This window comes from Heloderma suspectum, chromosome 2 (genome assembly GCF_057233095.1).
Source record: "Heloderma suspectum isolate Gila_16-S chromosome 2, 16-S_ref, whole genome shotgun sequence".
Taxonomy (NCBI): domain Eukaryota; kingdom Metazoa; phylum Chordata; class Lepidosauria; order Squamata; family Helodermatidae; genus Heloderma; species Heloderma suspectum.
The window spans coordinates 268,042,493-268,059,295 of record NC_139459.1 but is presented as its reverse complement, the minus strand read 5'-3'; the positions used below and the strand labels follow the sequence as shown (position 1 = coordinate 268,059,295).

The 16,803-nt window shown below is 46.9% G+C and overlaps 1 protein-coding gene across 2 annotated transcripts; it reads right to left on the bottom strand.

Annotated features, from left to right (window-relative positions):
• Positions 1-459: 459 nt before the first annotated feature.
• LOC146354540 (platelet-derived growth factor receptor-like protein) lies at positions 460-16,803 on the bottom strand. 2 transcript variants are annotated; one of them, XR_014787427.1, is made up of 7 exons: positions 16,625-16,796; positions 13,805-14,147; positions 13,108-13,259; positions 10,025-10,318; positions 7,551-7,690; positions 3,542-3,838; positions 460-692 (listed from the first exon to the last, which is right to left on the bottom strand). XR_014787427.1 is itself a non-coding variant. In XM_084832432.1 (6 exons), exons 1-6 carry the CDS (start codon positions 16,677-16,679, stop codon positions 3,617-3,619), a joined length of 1,206 nt encoding a protein of 401 aa, XP_084688558.1. In that variant the 5' UTR covers positions 16,680-16,803; the 3' UTR covers positions 2,189-3,616. The 2 variants fall into 2 exon arrangements, 1 of the variants encoding a protein (XP_084688558.1); XM_084832432.1 differs by lacking the exon at positions 460-692 and having other exon boundaries at positions 2,189-3,838; positions 16,625-16,803.

Here is a 16,803-nt window from a genome sequence, read left to right as displayed (position 1 = left end):
GTCTTAACCACTAAGCCACTGCGGCCCCCTAGTTAGGGCCATAGCTACATGCAAATAACTGGTGTGCATGTTTCCCAAGCCCAAAAACCTCAGTCAGATTGTTAGCAATAACACCTAGCATGGGGGTGGGGGGATTGGGAGGGGGAGGCTGAAACAAGCCCTCAGTTCACACAGATTATTGGGGCTACTGCAATCTTCCTAAGGCTGCAGTCCTATGCACACTTCCAAGTGATCAGGTCCTATTGAATCCAGTGGGATGTCTGAGTTCATGCTCAGAATCATGCTGCTTGACTCTGTACACATAGCCCTGACTTCTGGATGGGGCCTTTTAGATTAGAAAAATGAATGCACGGCAGCCCACGGCTGTATGCATGAAATGCTGGATCAGAGCCAAAGGATTTAAATGCCCTTCCCAGATGGGAGATGCTCCTGAAGGCTCTGCAACAACTAGTCAAAAGTCGCTAAAGCCGAGCATTTTATTATTTTAGAATGGGATGTGGCACATGTATGTGGCACTTCAGCTCACTGGAAAATCAGACAGAAGAACCGTCTACTTAGATCTCGAAAGGAGTATCCAATGCTCTAGGACAGCATTCGCCAGTCTGGTGCCTCCAGATGTGTTGGACTACAACTCCCAGCATTCTGCAGCCAGGTTGGGGAAAGCTGCCATAAAATGTATTACTTTGAGCCCCCTAGGGAAAAAAACAGATGAAAACGAACATCATAAATAATCAGGAAAAGTCATGAAAATAAAATAAATGGAGGTCTTCAAAATGGTCAGTGTATCTTCCTGGTGGGAAAAAAAAATCTGGCTGGAAAACTTTTCATTCCCCCCCCCCCCCATTAGAGCTGATTAGAAGTAAGGCTATCCTACGTGTGTTATGGAGAGGAGAGGCGGAGAGAGCCCACCATGTTTGCATAGGGGTGCGACATAACAACCTACTGTTATGTACTGTTACATAACAGTAACATAGGTTTTGCTTGGTGATCTATGACTGAGCTCGTGGAATGGCTGAACACAAGTAATGCAGGGGGTGGGCAATTTGTGGCCCACCAGACGTTGTTGGACTGCAGCTCCCATCATCCCTCACCACTGACTGTGCTGGCTAGGAGTTGTAGCCCAACCACATCTGGAGGACCACATGTTGCTCACTCCTGAAGTAATGCAGATGTAAACACTTTGCCAGCCCTGCCATCATTGAGAACCAGCGTGGTGTAGTGGCGAGAGTGTTGGACTGGGAGCTGGGAGATCCGGGTTCTAGTCCCCACTCGGCCATGGAAGCTCACTGGGTGACTTTGGGCCGGTCACACACTCTCAGCCCAACCCACCTCACAGGGTTGTTGTTGTGAGGATAAAATGGAGAGGAGGAGGAGGATGTAAGCCGCCTTGGGTTCCTTGGAAGAGGAAAAAAGGCGGGATATAAATGCAGTAATAAATAAATAAAATCATTCCTCCTAGCCATATGAAACACAGGGTGCTTGAGTCAGGACCTTGGTCCATCTAGCCCAGTATGGTCAGTACTGACGGGCAGCAGCTCTCCAGGGTTTCAGGCAGGATTCTTTCCCAGCCCTACCTCAAGATGCCAGGGATTTGAACCTGAGACCTTCTGCACGCAAAGCACGTGCTCTGCCACTGAGTTACGCTCCCTCCCCACATGAATAGACAGTGACCCAGCAAGGCTGCTTCCAGGTATACGGAACCAGTTACACTGCAGGGATCAGGTTTGCTAGCTGATTCCCCAACGATGTGATCACCCTGTATGGGCTAAGGTACAATGCACACTATTGCTCATGGCTGAGGAATTCCCTCCCTCACCATCTGATCTGATTGACTTATACTTTGGGGCTTTTGAGAAGTCATATACAGCTGAAATTATTTTGGGCAGGAAATAAATGTAAATAAGAGTTTCAGACTAATCTAGTTTGAATTTGCTTGTAACACTTTGATTTTTCTTTTCTGATTTGACACCCCACCCCCTTATTCTCAGTTCTGGATGCTGTTGGATTAAGGGGAGGTAGAAAAAACAAGGTGTAAAAGTATTTAATGTAGCAAGTTTGTACTTAATGTTACTGATTTAGAACTGATTACTAAGAGTTAGATTTTAGGGGTGTGTGTGTGTGTGTGTGTGTGTGTGAGAGAGAGAGAGAGAGAGATGTGCCCTCAAAGTCAAATATAAGAATCAAAATTTGAAAGCAAAATTATGAATTTTTTTATTTGAGCAAAATTTCATTTCAGCTTTGATTCAGCAGTCTTCCTATCCACAAGCTATAGTAACACTGTCATTCACTTTGCTGAAGCCCAGTTTACATATTTTATTTAAAATATTTCTACCTGCCTTTAAGGGCAAACATCCCATAGAATGATAAAACAGCAAAATTAATAAAACCAGCAAACACCATTATCCCAAATGGTACATTAAAGGAACTGCACTGTTTTGTTTTGGGGTTTGTTCTTCTCGCGTAAGACTTGAGGCAAACTTATACCTGCCCACCACCCATACATTTTACTTTTTGTATTTTCGTTTTAGAGCTATATTATACACCCATCTGGATGCAGCCTAAACCTGCATGAATATCTGGCCTGAGTACGGGTTGAATTTTAAAAAACAAATCAATCACCTCTCTGCCTGAGATTTCTAGTGGCAGGCAAAACTGCAGCTTGTGATGGAGGCAGTCCTAATCCAAGTAGGGGAAAATGTACTCAGCCATAAGCTGTCAGTTGAGCCTCCCCACAGCAGATATTTTCCAAAATTTAAAGAGAGATGAGATCTGGTGGTAAATCCCCATCACCTTGTGTCACTAGTCCCTGGGAACTAGGGAGAGCATTTGGAGCAGGTGTTCCCGAGACCGCATTTCCTCTGGCCAAGGGTGCACAATGTTTTTGGCCCTGAGGGCCACATTCAGGGTGGCCTGGGGCCAGGGGCCACACATGTGCACACATGCACACACAGGCATACAAGCATACCACACATTTACACACACACACACGCACACGCTCTTTTCCTCCTCACAACACATGCACACATCTCAGCGGGCAGGGATGGGGAGGTTTAAACCTCTCCCATCCTCCAGCCATCACCATTGAGACTGCTGTTAGACTGCCACTATTAGCAGCAGGAAAGCAGCAATCTCAGAAGCAGGATTGCTGGGGCCGGGAAAGACTTTCCTCTCCCCCATTCCCCAGTGATCTCCAGTGAGATAACTGTAGTAGTGCTGCTAACAGCAGCACTGGAGCAGTATTTCTCTCTCCCTCTCTCTCTCTCTCTCTCTCTCTCACACACACACACACACACACACACACTCCAGGTGATCAGCTGGGCTGTGGAGGAAAGTGCCTTGCTTTGTGGGTAGCTGAGGGCTTCAGGTTGTGCCCCCTTGCTTCTGGCAATAGCCATGAATGTCTTAGAGCATTTCCCCATCTTCCGTTATACCTTGTACGCAAACATTCACTCTCTACTTGAGCAAAAAACAACAACACTTGCTATTAGAATGAGAAAGCAAGAAGGAGTAATGGGAAAAATTAGCGAAGGCAACATTTTACCCGTTTTTGACAGCAGCCTGTAATCTTTGGATTTCTAAGAGTAGCTGGGTCTTTCAGCAATACAGGTCAGAGAGATTACCCAGACTTTGCCTTCCTTGGGGGCAGTAGGGCTGGAAGCAAGCGAATCCGAGTAGACACTGTGGTGGTGCCCTGCAGATTTTCAGCAATGCAGGAATACAACCCATCATCCACAGCACGTGCTTCATCAATGTATAGGATGCTTTCGGATTCCTGCTGCACCTGTCCACTACGTCGCACCAAATCTGTGCGTTCACGGACATATGGTGGTCTGCCAATCTGAAAGTGAGGAAAGGCATTATTTTAGAAAAGGGTTATCCCTTGTGGGCAGAGCATACTATAGTCAGTGCACAACAGAGTTTACCAGGGCCTCCAATGTAGCTGTGCAGACAGGAACCTGAGCAACCTGTGATGCTGATGAGAATGCAACAAGATCTTTGTGACATGTGCCTGAGCAGAATTCCTATCTCCATGACTGCTTTTTTCATTGTTCAGCCCACATCACTGCTAGGGTACTGCAGACCACCTCACATCAAATGGGTCCAAAGACAAGATTCTTCACCTCTGTTGCTGCCATATTCTCTTGGCAAGGATGGGGTGACGAAACTAAATAAGCTATTAGGCATGTCTACATGAGGCCTTTATCCCACACATTTACTGCGGCTTCTGCTTCCAGATTCTTTGCAGGATTCAGTTCAGCTCCTTTATGTGTGTTTTTTTTCTGAGGGGTGGTGGTGTATGTCTTTCTTTGCCTTTCTATATTTTTCATTCTACAACCACTAGGTGGCACTGTGGTGTAGCAGAATTGCACGATTACACAAGATTCTCATTCTGCCATTTCTAAATAATAACACATTTTCCTTGTTAGGAAAAAAAATGCAGTAATGGTTGCAAAGCATAGGAAAGGCCCTGGAAGCTGACAATGTCGTGTAAAGGACTCGCACACTACTTACATACTTATATACAATAAAAGCCTTGTGTAGAAAGGCTTGTTGTCATGCTAGTACACAAACCAGAATTCTGAATTGCGGCTTCTCTCCTGTCCCTTGGTTCTCCTCTCACCAATGTGCTAGATCAGGGGTGTTGCATCTGCTTCAGCCCAAGGGCCAAATTTAAAATGTCTAGGGGGATGCATTCCAGTGGTGGGTAAGGCCAAAGGCATAATGAACAAGGTCAAAATCCTCTAAATTCCAACTGATTGTAGTTTAAAGCTCTTGCAGCCAATCATTAAGCCTTAGGGGAGGCATTTCAGCCTGTTAGAATGGGAGAGAAACTGCACAAAAGCTGGGAAACCACCAAACGATTGGGGGGAAAGGGGTGTGGCCTTCTGGGGAACCGCTGAGGGCCAGATTTGGACCCTGGGCTTGAGGTTCTGCACCCCTGATCTACCTCATCTTCATCTCTGCCAGTTCATGCCAGTCAAGGCAGAAGGTAGGAAGCTTTTTTTTTGCTGGGTGAATCTATGGATTTACTTTCCACCTGCCTGGACACTGCAGCAGTTGGTAGTTGGGGAAAAGGGGGTGTGGCCATCTGGGGAACTCTGGAGAGCCAGAGGTTCTGTGCCCCTGTGTTAGATGGTTGCATATGTGCCCTGTGGTCCTGCCCGGGAAGACCACCGCTGATGCGCACTGCCAAAGCAGGAAGTGCCATCTTGGCACAGAAGGGGAGAGAGAAGGTGCAAGGGAACAAAACGTTGCTACATTTGCAGCAACCAGGATGCCGACGCCTCCAAATCTTGCCAGTGCACATGTTTGATCTCCCATTTGGTCATGTTTAGTCCATCTTGCAAAGAGCTCATAGCGTGTGACACTATAACGGCAACGGTGAGCGCACGTCGGGGTTTTACGGTGAGTGGCGGACCAAAGAAGCTACGAACAGGGAATAACAGGGTAATAGAATTAGCCATTTGCAGTCCAGAATAACGCGATGCCCCTCACACAGGACCATCCATAGGAGGAATCAACATGGGTAAGTGTCCTGACTGAAGTACTGTCACAAGAAAGACAAAATAAAAATAAGTAAACAAAACCTCCAGTGATATGTGACTTTCAGCAGCTAAGTCATTGTTTCTGGGTGAGATGCAACTGAATGAGATAGAGGATTGCCAAGCAATTGAATGAAGTAGAGGATTGCCTGAGCATCACCATGTTCTCCGTCGCACGGACTGCGTCTTCACACCAGCTGAAGTTCCCCCCAAAGTAAACACCTAAGCAACCTTGAAGCATCACAGATGTTTGTGGTTCTGAGAGCTGCATCCCTGCCATGCCATTTTCCCTGTGGGAGGACTTGTCATTTGGAGATGCACTCTTGACACTTGCCCCCAACTTTGAGGTCTTGATCATGATTCAGGTTTTTGGTTTGGATACAGCCTATTTACCTGACTTTTCCTAAAACTGTTCATCCAAAGGTCCAGGAAAGACCACAAGATTGCTCCAGGGTGACCTTGAGTTTCCTGCAAGGTTTCTCAAGAGTAGCTATTAAACAAACAAACAAACAAACAAGCAGACAAAAAGAGCTAAGCCCTATAGGCCTGCCATTTTCAGTGGTGACACCACACTTTCAGAACTCCCTTCCTGGGGAAATACATAGGGACCCATCATTAGATGTGTTTAAGATGACCTCAGGGTGCAATCCTATAGGTCTGATGCCCACTAGATGGAGGGCTCTGATCTGTCTATCCTACACCCTGCCCACTAGAGCCAGGCAGGCTGGGAGGCTTTTACAGGGTGGGAGGCTTTTACCGCCTTTTACAGGCTGGGGGGCTTTTTTACAGTCTGGGAGGCTTTTACAGCCTCTCTGTCCCCTATTTGATCCCATCTAGCTAACTCACCTTGGAGATGGGATCATGGGAAGTGAGAGGCTTGTGTGTTCATATCCATGGCCTCTCCTCTCTCCCTTTCCTCCCTCCCTGTGAGGTCACAACACCAACGTCAGGAGAGGAGCTGCCATGGAGCTTTCCATGGGAGCTGGGAGGCACAGGGAGTGGGGAAACCCCCGGTCAGCTTCACCCCACCTGAGGTCATAACTCTGTCTATGGCCTTGAGCGGAGGGCATCCCTCCATCCTATGGCCAATCAGACATTGTCTAGGGGCCATACGATCGCTCTCTTGAAGGCATCTGTATTCCCGCCTGCATTGGTTAATTTTAATGAGCTGTGAACTTTTATTGCTACTGCTTAATGCTTATAAATTAGTGGATTTGGTGAGGTATTGTTAATTGATTTATTTGTTTTAAAATTCTTGTAAAGTGACTTGGGAGTTTACGGCGGGTTAGAACATTTAAAATTATAAATAAATCAATAGAAATTGTAGGTCAAGCAACTTACAGCACAATCCTATGCATGTTTACTCAGAAGTAGGTCCTATTGTGTTCAGTGAGGCTTACTCCCAGGTAAGTGCAAAATATTGCAGCCTTAGTTATTAGGGAGATGTCATCAACACTGGCAACTTTATCCCTTTCCCACAGTCTGTGGAGCTATAAGGTGCTTTCCGACAAGGCATTTACCATGAAATCTGTGTGTGTCAGATGCCATCTTCCATTTGTAACCCTCCCATGCTTTCCCACCACTTCTTCCATCTTTCTGCTTTCCACAAAAAAATCCGTTAAGGATGAAAAGACAGACTAGCTGCACAGCGCCTTTTGACTGGTAGCACTGGGAACCGTCCTCCTGGAAGCACTCAGAAAATTATTCAGGTGCGGGCAAACCACACAACAAGGCTGTTGGGTGTTTTTCTCAAGAGGAACAATTAATTTTTTCATTCAGTCTCTGACCCATTCCTTCGAGCAGGTCAGACCCATCATAATTCAGGTTGGCTTTGCATCCTCTCGCTTACTGGGTTCATGGGTCATGATAGCCCTTCGTTCAGAGTTCTAAGGGGGAAATGCCACAGATCAGCAGTAGAGGAGAAGTACTTGAAAGAGTAGCACTGTATGGGGCAAGCCACTTCTCTTTTCCCACACCCACCCACCCTACTGGCACCCCGTCACCTACTTGCTGTCCCGGATATTCCCACGTGAAATCGACAACAATTTCTGGCTCCCCAAACGCAGTGCAAGTGACACTGAAGTTCTCTCCAACCTGAAAGGAGGCCACTGAGGCCCTGACAGCTGGTTTGGGCACCGAGGACGGATCTGCAGTGTTGGAAATAGAGGACAAAAAAGTCAGTGTGCCGGGCACTTCCTCCCACTTTTCAATACGTGCTTTGTTCAGCCTATATATATACATATATATATATATATATTCAGAAACCAGTTGCTGCCGCTGCCTCTTTGCTAACAATGCCTTTGCTAGTTTAGAACACCCAAGGGCACTGGTGTAAAATCCTGCAGTTCTCCCAACTGGAGCACAAGCTGAATAGGAATGGGATAGAGCGAGGGTGCAGAACCTCAGGCTTGGGGTCCCAATCTGGGGCCCCAGGGCTTCCCAGAAGACCATGCCCCCTTGCCTTGGCCCCACCCAATTTCCCTCAACCAGCGAGCATTTGGTTGTTTCTCAGTCATTTTACGCCGTATTCCTCACATTCCAAATGGTTGAACTGCCTCTCCTAAGGCTTAATTACTGGCAGTCAGAGCTTTAAGCTGCAATCTGCTGGCATTTTGACCCCGCCCCTTTTGCCTTTGCCCCGCCCATCACTGGAAGGCGGCCCCCAAGAGCTTCTCCAAATAAGAATTTGGCCCTTGGGCTGAAAGTGGTTCTGCACCCTTGGGGCAGAGGATACAGTGTACGAGGTCTCGCACGTGCTTCCCAGTCTAGCCCTGTCCCAGCTTTCCCCAGCCTGATGCCCTCCAACTGCGTTGGTGTTGTATAGGTAGAGGGGACGACTGTTGGGCTCAGCAGGCCTCAAACACCGCTCTCCCTTATTTATCACACGCAGACCTACAGAACTCAGCAGAAGCTCCACCCACCGCTGCTACTCCCAACTCCACAGGAGCTGCCGAGGCTCAAAACAATAACTAGCCTACAGTAACCCCTGCCCCCCGAATACGTAACGGCTGGAGTGGCCATGCTGGCTGGGAATTATGGGAGCTGAAGTCCAGCACAACTGGAGGGCACCAGGTTGGGGGAGAAAAGGAAAACTCGAAGAAAATGAACTCGCCTATTTAACCCGTCAAAATCGGACTGGCGGCAGCCTTTTATGCAAGTCCAGCTGATAAACGATCCCATGGAGGTATCAGTGGAGAACGAGGACCCTGAACTTGGAAAGGTGCCAACTCCCTGTCCAATCAGAAACACTACAGCTCCAAAGGAAAACGGCCCAAACATTCAGTCTGCATGGGAGATGAAGTCCAAAACATGAGGCTGGGGAAGGCCGCTCTAGGATCTCAGCCACTCAGCCAGTAGCTGCCAGAGACTCTTCACTGGCCAACCTGCACTCAAGGTTTCATCGCTATCACCACCACTACCACAACATCCCCTTGTACGTCGCCCTATTTCCCAATTGGTGCTACCCTGGCGCTGCCGTCTTGCTCCTTTTCCTGCCCTACCTTCACGTGAACATAGGAAGCTGACCATGAGTACATTTAGCTCAGCTTGGCCTGTTCTGACCAGCAGTGGCTCCACATAGTTTCTCTTCCGGCCCTACTGCTTAAGATCGTTCCTGGGTGTCCGTCTTGGCTTTCACCTGTGACTTGACGCAGCCCAAACCGATTCAAAGTGTCAGCTCTACTGATCCAACCCAGCTTCCAGACTCTGGATCACCCAACACCCTGTTGGGTAAACTGATACATACTGGTACCCAGCACCCTGATCATAAGCATGTTCTATGAAGAGAAGTTCTGCCCCAACTAGGCATTGTGTTACTTCTTATGTTGCCCCTTAAGTTCTGCATTTGTAACTGTTTTAGTTTTCCCTATATTAATCTGTTAGCGACCCATCAGGCCTTGTCATGCATTGCTTAGTTGTCCCTAGGAAGAACTTCTAATGCGCTTTGCAACAGCTCTTCCTCAGCTTGGAAGGAACCTGCCTCGGCCAAGTTCTGTGCTACTTGCAGCTTGAAGGCCGGGCCTTGCTTTGTTTTTTCACCTCGTCCATCCACCTCATCCATTCTTCCTCCCTCCACAGCTAAGAACGGATCCTGCATGTATTGGTTGTTTTCTGTTTATGTTGTGTTTCAATAAAGATGAAGATTTGATTCATACTGAAGGGGGCTGGGTGTGCGTTTAGCTGCCGGCATAGACACACAGCCCAACGTGTGTTGGGGCCAGGACAACAGATTTCATACATTTGAATTTTCATATTCACATCCCTTTCTCAGAACAATGGAGCATTCGATGAGATGGGCTTGTTATATCTCTCAAGGATGCCCCCCTCCCCTGTGGTTTTAGACATCTTATGCTAAATTAATTTGAATTTGACAACTTAAGTACAGAAAACATTTCTTAAGTGTGTGTGTGTGTGAGAGAGAGAGAGAGAGAGAGAGTCAGAGAGGGGCAGGGGACTCACAGTTCATTGTTAAGGCTACTTACAGTTCACATAAATCAGCATATATTTGGTGGAAATCTGCCTCACTCCATCCACATTTGCCATGCAGAAGAGGGAGCCTGCATGGGAGGGCTGTGGGCGGTGGATCATAAACCCCCTCTTCACCTCATAGGAGATGTCTAACCCATCCACAAGCACTTTCTCCGGTGGGAACTCCCGGTGCAATGTCACTTTGGCAAGCGGGTTGGTCACCTGGCACGGCAGAAGGGTGGGGTGGTTTGTACGCAGCTGGATCACTTCGTAGTAATCTTCGGTGGGCACAAATAGCTCCTGAGGGTCTGATTAGAAAGCAGACAGTGACACACGGACGTACAAAGACAGTTTCTCCTCCTGCACTGAAGGGCAGGTCTGCAAAACTATTGTCATCTCTAGCCTCTCTAGAAAAGCCACATTCAAACCATCATCAGCAAGGGGTTGCCAGTTTTTGAACTGGCAGCACCCATAGCTACTTTAAGAGCCAGTTGATGTATAGCCCTTAGCAGCAGATAATGTTTAGTGCCATGCCATGAAAAGCTTCACCAATTAATTTCTGCATATCAAGCAGCAGGACAGAGATAGAGTTGTTTTTTTATGGCCAGTGGCTGGCAACCCTACTCAACAATAAAATTATAGGGTTGTATCCACTTGCATTCATCCACCAGCAGAGCAGATCTGCTGCTGGTGGGAAGAGGGGAAAGGAAACCCGTATAATGCTGGATGTAGCTCCTAATTCTCTCATCAGGAGCCTACCACAGCTTTACAGTAACTTCAAGGAACCTAGGGTGGCCACTTACGCATTGCCCCAAAAGAGAAAATGCATCACCAAAAGAGAGGACAAAGGAGGATATAGATTTGCATAAAATGTGCAGGTGTTAATTGATATGTATAGTTCCAAATGCTGAAATAATGACTATAACTTAAATAGAAATACAATATATTTCACAGAAGTCAGGAAGAGTGTGACCAGGACTGTGTCTCCACGACAACAGAAGGAGAAGCAAATGGAGGAGTACCGGATTTTTTCAATGGAATCAGCTTTGCTGCGCTTTGGTCCATGCAGGGCTCCACAAGCAAGTGCTCCACACCAGTAAAAATCACTTCACAGAACATACTTCCTAGTGGGGGTGGGGATTGGAGTGAATGTCATCTGCCTGGCAGGGGCTGCTTAACCAATAAGAGAGGCTTCTCCCTCTCTCTCTCTCTCTCCCCCCCCTTCTCCTTTCCCCTGAAAGTCCAGATGCACCTGTATTTCAGGAGCAAGCCTCATTGAGCACAATGGGAGTTACTTCTGAGTAGACACACATATGCTTGTGCTGGGAAAGGCAGGGGGGGACACAGGGATGGGAAACCAGCCCCCTTTCTAACTGCAGGATCTCTATAATGAAGGTGTGAAGTAGTTACTTCCTAAGGCAATAAACCTAAGGCACGGAGAATCACAGGTTTGGTAAAGCACTTTACAGGCTTCAGGGAATCAGTGCTGTAAACTCCATATTCAATTCAGGGGGATCTCTGTAAATTCTGATGTGGGCATTCAGAGGGCAAGCCTCATTCGGCATTCTGAGTAGACACACATATGCTTGTGCTGGGAAAGGGGGGAGGGAACACAGGGATGGGAAACCAGCCCCCATTGTAACCCAACGCTGCACAGGATCACTGTAACAGGGGTGTGAAAGTTACTTCCGAAGGCAACAGACAAGCCACGGAGAATCGCAGGTTCAGTAAAGTGCTTTACAGGCTTCAGGGAATCAGTGCTTTAAAATCGGTATTTCAGTACAGGGGGATCTCTGTAAATTTTGATGTGCGCAAGCCTCATTGAGCACAATGGGAGTTACTTCTGTGTAGCCACAAATTGGTTTGTGCTGGGAAACATGGGGACGGGGAAAGGAAACACTCCTTGACTGGGCTCATGGTGAAAGGCACACCCCTGGGCAGGGCTAGCATACCCGAGCTAAATGCAGGGCTTGGGGCATACAACAACTATACCTGGGAGAACCTGACTTAAGGAAAAGAATCGGACTTCAAGCGGTCTTGGGAAATCCGGTTTTTCCCTGATAAGATCCGGGGCTGCTGCTGGATGGCCACGATGTCATGTATCCCTAACAACCTCCAAACGCAGCTGGCTCAGAGTAAATCGCTGGTGGAGATACCCCCCAGCTGCTCAGAATGCTGCTCAGGTGCTGTTTGTGAGCAGCTTCAAGGCCCTTGTTCTCCGTTCTTTATCTTTAAACCATACTTGGGCTCAAGTGTCCTCCAAATGAAGGGCTGTCCTCTGTAAAGTAGGACAAAGGGAGCTCAGTGGAAGAGCATGTGCTCTGCATGCAGAAAGTCCCAGGTTCAAGCCCCAGCATCTCCAGATAGGGCTAGGAAAGAACCCTGCCTGAAACCCTGGAGAGCCACCACCAGTGAGTGTCGAGAATGCTGGGCTAGATGGACCAATGGCTTCCTATGTTGCTAAAATAGGACACATGTCCACCATAAGACCTGCTGTGGTGCAAGAAGTGTGTTGCATTCATGCAAGGTGAATTAATTGTGCAATGCCTCCTGAAGTACATTCTTTGGCCTAAGAAAAGTCTTGCCACTGGCCTAGGTTGGAAGCACTGCCAGGGAGCAGTATGAAATCCTGTAAACAAGCTGGTTAGGTTACTAATCCCTGTGCGAGACCAAATCCAATCACCACAGTTCAACGTACAACACAAGGGGAATGGTATATGTTATGAACAAAACGGTCCAGTCCATTCTAACAGCTTGCTCAGTCTCATGGCTATGAATTTCTATTATCAGAAGCTAATGGTAAACAAATACCTCACTTCTCTCTCAGTATGTAATTTTGCTCACAAGCTCCCTTTACTGGAGATTGCAGTTAGTCTCACATAGTTCTGAAGCACTAAACTGTTTGTTCAGGGTTATGTAGAAGAGGCTCAAATGTGGGTTTTCTGTGCCCTAAACCAGCTTCCTGGTTTCTCAGCCACCAAGCCCAAGGTCTTCTTTCTAGTCCTAGACATGTCTTGCTGTCCTTTATCACAGAACGACAAAGCCTGAAGGGACCAAGCCCACTAATCCATCCCAGTAAACCATGAAAAATACCAACCTGTGAAGAAGATGAATGCTTTGCTCAGTCTGTCCTCTCCATCGTGACACTCACTGTCACGGCACTGGAATGACCAGCAGCTATACTCGCCCGTGTCTGCCGCTGTGGAGTTGACGACAATCAGCTGGCTGTGTCTCTCGAAATGTTTGATCCTGGAACAGAGAGAAACAAGGCCGTGCAAAGTTAGGACAAAGAAATGTCATTCTTCCCTCCTCCAGGTACGGGCAGTTTCTCCAATAAACACATTCCTTGCTCAATGCAACACCAAGTCATGACATGCATGTATGTGACACAAATGATCTCCAGAAGGTACCACTATCAATACACACTGGCTGGGGTGTAGAACTTCAGGCCCAGGGACCAAGTCCATTCCACCTGGGGTTCCAATCCAGCCATCTGGGTTTCCTCAGTTGGCCCCACCCCTTCCTCTGGCCCCATCCCCTTCCACCTGGCCAATGGTTTGGTGGTTTCCCAGCTTTTGTGCATACTAAAAGGCTGAAATCCCTCTCCTAAGGCTTATTTACTGGCAGTATGAGCTTTAAGCTCAAATAGGCTGGTATTTTGGCCTCACCTCTTTGCCTTCAGCCCCACCCCTTTTGCCATCAGCCCTCACCCACCATTGGAATGCGGCCCCTGAGAACTTCTCCAAGATGGAATTCAGCCCTTGGGCTGACAGAGGTTCAACACCACTGCTCACCAGAGACGCCTCTCAACCTCATCATCTTCCAGGTAGGGAGGATATCTCCATTTGACAGCCTTTCCTTTGCAGCGCAGGTCCAGGGTGTCTCCTGCTCTAAGCACCAGTGTGCTAGGAACCTTCTGGAATTGCCCCTTCCTCACTGCCCGTGTCAGAATGGAGGGGGACTGCTGTCCTTGACTGGCAGCACCGGTGGGTTTGACTTGGCCTTTCTTTAGAAACTTTGGTGCTTCCTGTTGTGCCTTTTTACCAGTGACTCTGGAAATTTTGGGCTCGCTGGCTTTCAGTGCCTTCGTGACCTTCTTCTCTGTAGCTTTGGGGGACTTTTCTGTTTGGCATTCAGCTATGAAAAGAAATGTTTGTAAGGCATAACAGCAGTGATATTTAGGTTTACTGGGTGGATAAACAAAGAGTGAAAATATGAAAATTGCGTTACCATTTCTTGCACCCGTTTTAGTTTTTAAGAACTTCTTGTTTATGATAATCGTTATGCATCAGCTCTTACTAAGTCTTGTCTCCAGTCCAAGAGTTGACCCCATTGAGCCATGAGAAAATTCCCATTAGCTATAACATTTTGATTCCCTCCACCCCTTTACCCTCCGAACCCTCCCGTATTCTAATAGCAAACTCATTCTCCAAGTGTTCTGTTCTTGTGTAGTTAAAGCAGCACCATCCATACGCGAGGGTCATATCAGCAAGCCTGGGGGGACCCTGAGGTTTCTGGATGTACAAAAGTATTTAGGAAAAAAAAAACCCAGCAGAGGGGAAAAAACCCTAACCAAGGTGGGTGGAATATAAATCAGCACAATGTGGACTGAGCATACTCAGTGGGGGTGGAATAGGCCCTGGCTGTTGTTGTTGTTGCTGGTAGTGTGTGTGTGTGTGTGTGTGTGTGTGTGAAATGGAAAACCTGGAGGGAGGGGGAATGGAATGTGGCCTCCCCAAAGAAGGCATGATTGGCTGGCTGGCACCCTGAATATGAATACTCCACACTGCAACATTTTGTTGCAGGTTGACTGTATACTTTAGATAGGAGAGGGAAAGAGAGAGGCTCCTCTTAATTCTTTCTCTTCCAACCTTTTATATATTTTCCCTCAAAAATATAAACCTTTCCTCAAAAACATAAAGTACAACCTAGAGCATCTCTACACCAGCATAAAATCTCGCATTTAAAATGGGGCTTTCTACTTCTGTTTTAAATGCAGGATCACGACAGCCTCCCTTTACACGTGTTTCCTTCTCCCCCTTTCCCCCCTCCTTTCCCCCCTTATCTGCATCTTCCATATGTTTCATTAAACAGCCACTAGATGGCGCTGTGGTCTAGCTCCTCTTATTGAGGCTTTTTCTCTTTTCACAAGAGAACTCCAGCAGAACTCGATCCTCCCCGTGCCTCTCCTGCCTTGCTTTGGATAGGTAGTCGCCTCCGAGTTCGAAGGCGGCTGCCTATCTTGATAGGACTGTGCCTTTAGTGTGGGGGCACACTAAGGTTACCAACATCATCTAAAGGACCTGCAAACTTCCATGAGTAACCAGTCTCAATAACAGGATAAAAGCTTCATGTGAAGAAGCCCCCAGTATAATCTAAGCTGCTTTTTGTTCCAGCAATAAAAGATATGGGGTTCCCCTAGCTTTTCCTTAATGAGGCAAAAAGTAGCTGGGGAGGGGTGATTTTGAGCAGATGGGAAAGAGTTAAGCTGTCCTTCCACACCAACAGCCATTTTTCCACTGAAACACAAAATAATGCAAAATTACTTAGAAATAAGTTCCATTGAACCCAGCGGACCTTCTTTCTGAATAAACATGCATGAAATGAGGAAGGACGTAAGACTATATCTACTTCCGGGGCCCCACACTTTCATGCATATCAAAGGTACAGAATGGTACATAACAAGATGTTTTAATGTATTCCATACTCTTCAGATAGTCAGGATTTTAGGATACATAACTAGATGTCTTCTGGCAAACTCTTTATAAAAACAAGGCAACAAAGGCTACTTGTTGTCACTGGTTCAGTTCAAAACTGAATAGTCTCTGGACTTAACTCCAGCAGGTCATGATCCACACACACTGACTCTGATTATATTTGGAATTTCAAAACTGTCCTAAACTTTTGGTGTTTGCAAAACATCTAGCCTTAATCTGGGCTTCTTTACCTTTACCTGTGGAGGAATGAATTTCTCCCACTCTAATAATGCTTGATTAACAACAGGGAGGGTTTGGAACCAAAGAAGTAATTTAGGCAAATTGCAAGTCTTTGCTAGAGTAATCTTTCATTTTTCATTTTTATTTCATTTATACCCCACTTTTCCTCCAAGGAGCTCAGGCTACATAGCTCTGTCTCTCCTGCTGCCCCACTTTTATTCTCACAATAGTCTTGTGAGGTAGGCTGGGCAGGTAGATTGTGTAACTGGCCGAAGGCCACCCATGGAGTGGGGCTTTTGACCCAGGTCTCCCTAGTCCTAGTCTGACACATTTTCAAATATTCCTGATAAATATTTAGCTGGATTTTTAAAAAAAATCCTTCAGAGAAGGAGATTTTTCACATTTGTTGAGCAATGTATCCTCTTCAGCTTAGCTTTGTAAAGGCCCTCTGCACTCAGAACCTGATCCAAGGTCCAGCCAAAGCTCAGAAGCTCATCTACAGATTGCCTCCCTCTGCTCCTGATGTATGGCAGGCGACGAGAGGCCGTGTTTTCATGCTCCAAACAAAGAATTCCTTGTGTGGGCAATAGAGAAATGCTTGGCACATTTTGCTAGGGAAGGGAGAGAAATCATATGAACATAGAGGACGAAGAAAGAATGAAGGAGAAACAGACTTACCCCAAACAAAGAGGAGAAGGTAGCAGCTCAAGACAGCCAGTCCCTTAGAATTCATCCTGGTACAAGCCAGGGGACACCAAAACCTACGTCTCTGTGCAGCCAGTTCACAAGTTGCGAAGTTGCTACTACTGCTGTGGCTTTCACTGCTTAGAAGAAATCTCTCACCACCGTGTTCTCTT